The sequence below is a fragment of the Octodon degus genome, unplaced genomic scaffold, assembly GCF_000260255.1.
Source record: "Octodon degus isolate 3935 unplaced genomic scaffold, OctDeg1.0 scaffold00014, whole genome shotgun sequence".
In the NCBI taxonomy this organism is placed as follows: Eukaryota; Metazoa; Chordata; class Mammalia; order Rodentia; family Octodontidae; genus Octodon; species Octodon degus.
Window position 1 is genome coordinate 11,300,606 of NW_004524590.1, and position 6,000 is coordinate 11,306,605.

Here is a 6,000-nt window from a genome sequence, read left to right on the forward strand (position 1 = left end):
CAAGGGCAACAAAAGATAGATTAACATTAAAAACAAACAGTTGATTTAAAGTATAGTTCATATATGTATGCGAGGTACCCTGAGATTAATCCTTCAAGGAAGGCTTTGAATTCCAACTTAGAGAGCATTTTCAACAGGAGCAGTAGATTTTTAGAGTTGTCTTCAGGGGCCAACCTTTGTTCTCCGAGGTAGAGAGAAAAGGAAGCATAAATTGTGTCTAGCTTTGAGGGAGGTAGAGGGAGGATGGGAGGGAGGATGGGAGTGTTTCTGGCTCTGTCCTTGTCACAAAATGAACCTTACGACAAAAAGGTATGTTTGGGGGTGGCATGTTCTGGTCTCCCACAGTGTCCTTTACAGAATGTCCTGCTCTTGAAAGGTTATCACTTAAAGCATATTCAGGTTTTGAGTTGAAAGCAAATTCCTACATTATAAAATTTTTGTGTCTGTATATAAGGGTCACACTGTTTCTTGGTGTTGTCATAGCAAGTACTGTGATGTTCTGGGCACAGGAAGAGCAGGGTCCTCTTGAAGTCCTTGGGGAAATACACGTACTTTTCAAGCTTCAGTCTCTCCAGGGTTGCTGTGTTCTTTTATGTCTAGTTTCAGAATGGCTTCCCAGGAGTAGTGGGGGACCCATTATGGCCAGATGGTGAGGCGGCCAGGTGAGCCCCTCTGATATAACCCCGGCAGGCACGTTTCGGTTGTGCAGGTGAGGAAGTGTGTTCTGCTAACTGGAAGAGGTGCATTTTAGGGATAGAGACTTTCCAAAGGCAGGTTTTGCGCCAAAGCTTATGTTCGTCATCCAATTGGAGGTTCTGTGGAATTCTGAAACAACTTTGGAGGGCTGTGTGTTTGCATTTTATCAATAGTATGTACAACAAAGATTGAGTAGTTTGACAGCAAGGAATTTTCTGAGATACTAATAATGTGAACTAACACAGGTGTTACATCATGAATGCTATATAGGCTGTCTCTCTGCATCTTCGCGCTACCCCTTTAAAGGAGAAACTAAGTTTCTCCATTTACAGGCAGACAAACTAAGAGGTAGAGAAGTTAAGCAGTTTGTCAGAATTACATGGCTAATAAAAAGGCTAGCTTCAATCAATGCATGCAGTTTAACTATAAGATAGGTACTCTTTGAATGTGTATGTATTTCAATTTGAAAAAACATTCTGAATCTAGGAGAATGAAGGTAAAATATTAATATCATTTTCCTTTATTTTGTTATGGGCATATGTTTGCAATACATAACACTTGCATTCATTTCAAGGAGTTGGTGCATATGTGTGATGTGTCTTGATAACTTTTATTTTCCCTCCACCCCTCCCTTCTCCTTTCCCCTCATATCCTTCTGCTGCTCCAAAAAAATCTGCCTTTATTTAGAATTGGGTTTTATACTCTTTTTTATCATTGGGTTTCTCATGTAAGAGAAACTGTGATATTTCACTTTCTGTATCAGATTTATTGTAGTCTCAGGACCCATCCATTTTTCTACCAATGACATGAGTAAATTATTTTTTATGGCTGAATAAAATTACATTTTCTTTATTCATTAGTCTGTAGATGGACATCTTCACTGATTGTATAAAACATAGCTTGTTGATAAATCTTAAAAGCCTTTATTCATTTTTTTACCTCAGTGATCTAAGAGTTTTCTATAAAGATGTAATAAAAGATGCATATATACATAACTTTTGTAAGCCTAATGTTAATAATATATATTGATATTATCAAGAAGATAGAAAATAAAGTAGGTCTCTTAAGTACTACATCAAATTACCTGTTTATTCTCTTGTTCTTTGCTTGTTTATATAGGGTCTCTGAGATAAGTGGAATCATTCAATGTCAAAGTCTTGTAATTTTATTCATCTTATTCTAATTTGTTAAATGCTGAGAGCTAGAAGGCTGGTTTGATATTCGGCATAGTGAATTTTGTCGCAGTCAGAACTGTTTAGAGTAATGACTGATCTTTTGTGGTTATTTTAATGCCTTATTAAGGCATTTCTGTTTTGTCCTGATAATAGTTCCTTTTTGCCATCTATAGCTCAATCAAATCACCTGCCACAATTTTCTGCATTTCCATAGTCCAGAAGCTTTGATTAAATTTGATACACTCTTCACTGAGAATCACTGTACTAGAATATCATGCATATAAATGTGTATATACATAAATATGTAAAAGGATATATTTATAAGTATAATAAATGTGATAAACCTATTATGGAAAAATAAGGAGTGGGTGGTAATCAGATGTTTTGATTACAGAGATACTGTATTACCTTGTGTTGATAACTATTTTTCTCAATGCAGAATAATACACAGCCTAATTATCAAGATCATTTTAGACATTTTAATTATTTTATTTGGAAGGATTCATAAAACTTCACATTCTATTTCTTTTTCTTTTTTTGCCATAATTTTATTGATAAACAAATAGCAATGAGACAGTTTCAAATCAAATCGGTAGGACAGTTTCAATAATTAACACACTGCATACATTGTTCTTAGTGGTTAATTGCTGTACAAGATGCGGACTTGATATCCTATTTACAAACACCATTAGAACAAATCATTCTATTCATTAAGAGAATGTAACTATATATCTATCCTAACCACTTTGAATACACAGATACAAAATGGACATTCATCTGTATACCCTTTTTTTTGTTAAGTTCCGTTATTTGAATATTATAGATGTGTAAACTCAGCAAAATATTCTAAAAGAGTCCAGTAGCCCATAATAGTATTGGGTCTTCTGTTTAACTGGATGTCAGAAATTGTTGACCTGAGTCCCCCACAGCTCAACATAACAGCATGGCTTTATTTCTTATAATTCAGCCTCACACTTTTCTACTGGATGGTTAAGACCAAGGTAAAGCAAGAACAATGCAACAAGAGTTGTAGCTTTTTGGTAGGAGAAGGTCAATGAAATGCCCTCAGGATTTGTCCTGAGATCCTGTACCTCAGATTGTAGAACCTTTATCAGTGCAGCCATGTGGATGAGTCACGGCCATTGCTTGGCCAATGTGCTCTCTGTGAAAGACTGAGAGAATGTTTTCTCTCCATGTGACTCTCCTTAGGCACATTTTATTTCTGAATGAAAATTATATGACTTATGGGAAAGCAGAGCACTTTGGAGGCTTTTCCTAGCCTTAAAGTTCAGAATTCCTTCTTTATAGCCTCTTGCTCTTGGGATATATTACTTTGTAAAGCAGTTTGTTCTATCAGGGGAAAATGAGAATTCTAACTAATCTAAAATTTTATTTTTATCTTTATATATTTCTTCATATCCAGTGTTTTTCTCTTGCCCTCCATGATTAATATGGTACATTTGTATACTACTTTTATTATAATTAATGAGCCAATATTGATAAATTATCATGAACTAAAGTCTATTCCCCAGTTTATTCAGATTTTACTAGTTTTTTACCTACTGTTCTTTTTCTGTTCCCGTATCCCATCTAGGATCCCACATTGTATTTGGTTGTTGCATCTAACTTGACTTCTCTTGGCTCTGACAGTTGCTTCGTCTCGTCTCGTCTCGTCTCGTCTCGTCTCGTCTCGTCTCGTCTCGTCTCGTCTCGTCTCTTCTCTTCTCTTCTCTTCTCTTCTCTTCTCTTCTCTTCTCTTCTCTTCTTTTTTTTCTGTTCTTGGTTCTGACAGTTTTGAGGAACACTGGTCAAGCATAGTATAAGATGCCCCTCTACTGGGATTCGTCTGATGCTTTTCTCATGGTTAGGTGGGGCTATGGAACTTTGAGAGAAAGATCAGCAAGACAAAGTGTCACCTTAATCATATCACATAGTAGCTAGGAATCATTTCTGGCATGATTCGTGGTGGCTGACACTGACCTTGATTGCTTGGTGAGAGCAGTGTTGGGTCTTCTCACTGTAAAGCTACTCCCCCGTCATATCTCCTCTTCAGCAGTGGCTCATGTGCATAGTCCACACTTAAGAACGGGGAGCTATGTCCCCATCTAGGGATGAAATGTTCGTATTATTTATATAGAACTCTTTTGCATGGGAGATTTCATCTATCTTTTTGCTAGTTTGCTTAAATTGTTCTAGCTTTCAACATTGCCCACCCTTTTACTTGGCCTCTTTGGCATATGTGTGTGTATGTGTACATGGATGTGTGTTTGTGTGCACGTGTATACTCAGGATGCTCCAGGTTTACTCGGCCATTTCTTGTTCCATGCTTAGACACCTTTGGCTGACCAGTGACTTCTGGTATGGCTTCTGTCATAAAGTCTCCTGAAGCCTCATGCAGTGATAGGTGGGGCTTTTTTGGAAGTGGCTGGATCTAGCATGTGTTGATGCTGGGACTGATTCACAGAGCAGCGCTAGGATCCAGGGCATTGGGGTACGGGCGTGAGTGCTGGTGGCCCTAAGTGGCCTGCATAAGATACAAGAGATAGAAAGAGCTCTGGTCATCCCTGGCTTGCTTTGCCACCTCCTGCCTGCCATGCACTGTCTCCTCTGTCGTGCCCTTCTCTCTGCCTTGCCACCCTGCTTTGGAGGCAGCCAATTACAGACTTAAGCCTCTACAAACTGTGAGCTAAATAAACCTTTCCTCCTTTAGCTTTGGGTGTCAGGTATTTTTATCTCAGCAAAGAGAAAAGTAACTGAGACAACTTCTTTGGGGCTTCACTGCTCCCAACTACCAGTGGAAAGGATTAAATTATATTTATTCATTTAAGAGTAGTTTTGCGTGCATGCCCTGTACTGGATACTGTTTCAGGTAGTGACAGCATAGTGAAGAAAACAGGTTTTGGTCTGTACCTTCATGGGACCAGTCTTGGTTAATCTGTTCTGTGCTGGACTCTGTCCTAGGCTTTCAGCAGATAGCCCATAACATATCTTCACTTAGGGAACCTGTCAGTTAGTTGAGGATAGAGAGATTACAGTAGGGAAACAGACAAAGCTCTACCTGTAATGTCAGTAGGCAGTAGTATTAAAGGAGACTCCTCCTGTAGGTAGGTAGGGTAGTCAGCGACACCTCTTTGTGGCTGTGACACTGGAGCTGATCTAAAAGGGAAAAGAAAGATGGAGCCCCTACATGTCTCGGAAAAGGTTTCTTCTCTCTCAAGTCTCTAAATGATACAGTTGTAGCCTCAGGGAACCCTGTGTCTCTCACCTCACCCTCTTCCTCCGGCATTTTCATTGTTTAATCTGGAAGTATCAATGACAGTACATTCGTGGATTCAGTTCTCCTTCTGGATGTTTAAACATTCTTTTCTCTGGTCTGTGATTGACAAGTAAGGTGGATAAAAGCAAGTGTTTGTGCTCTGGGGAGCCTAAGTCAGGTTTAGGTTAGTGTGTAGCTGGCACCTCCAGAAAGGTTTCCTTGGGCCTGTGATGCTTTAACCACTGGGGCTTTTGACCTGAGCCCCAGACTTTTAGCATTTGCATTGAAATATTAGGTGTTATCCCCCAGGACCCGCGTGCCTGTCTTACCGTGGTCAGGGAGGACCGCAGCAGGGCAGCGCCCCAGTGAGGTCCATGTTGTCAGATCTCACAGTTCCACTTTGCTTACCCACTTTCCTCACCTGTCTTTGGAGCAGCGTTCCCTCTCTGTTGGCAAGGTTTCCAGCTGGAGAAGACAGAGGCTTGCAGGAACGTAACAGCTTAGCCACACAACACAGGGCGGATGCACAGATAGCCTGTAAGCACCCTAATCCTTGCACTCAGGGCAAAAGCGTGTGACCTGTGACTGTGTTGCTTGGGTCACTATCTGTACTGACAGGAAGTGTAGGAGTCCTAGAAACCTCCAGCGCTCTGGATATCATGGGGGGTGGGGGGGCGGACAGCTACCTCTCACGGTGATGGTGGCCTACAATTCAAAGTAACTGACTGGCTGCTCTGAAAAGCCATCTTTGCATTGTTCCCGGACCGTCTCCCTGCTCGCTGCAGCCACCTCCGCCGCGCGCCTCCGCCGCGGTCTCCAGCAGCTGTCTCACCAGAGTCCTCGAACTCTCGCTTTCTTTTTACCCGCTGCACC

The 6,000-nt window shown here is 40.6% G+C and overlaps 1 protein-coding gene across 7 annotated transcripts in view; it reads left to right on the forward strand.

Moving 5' to 3' along the window:
• The window catches only part of CUNH2orf76 (chromosome unknown C2orf76 homolog), a 69,749-nt gene that overhangs the window by 37,449 nt on the left and 26,300 nt on the right, over window positions 1-6,000 (forward strand). The window contains exon 1 of one of the 7 annotated variants that reach the window (XM_023709769.1): window positions 598-662. The exons of the other annotated variants lie outside the window; for them this stretch is intronic. Within the exon in view, the coding sequence (XP_023565537.1) occupies window positions 647-662 (16 nt within the window). The 5' untranslated portion in view covers window positions 598-646. Of the gene's footprint in view, window positions 1-597; window positions 663-6,000 lie in introns of those variants that run through there. 7 annotated transcript variants of the gene reach the window in all.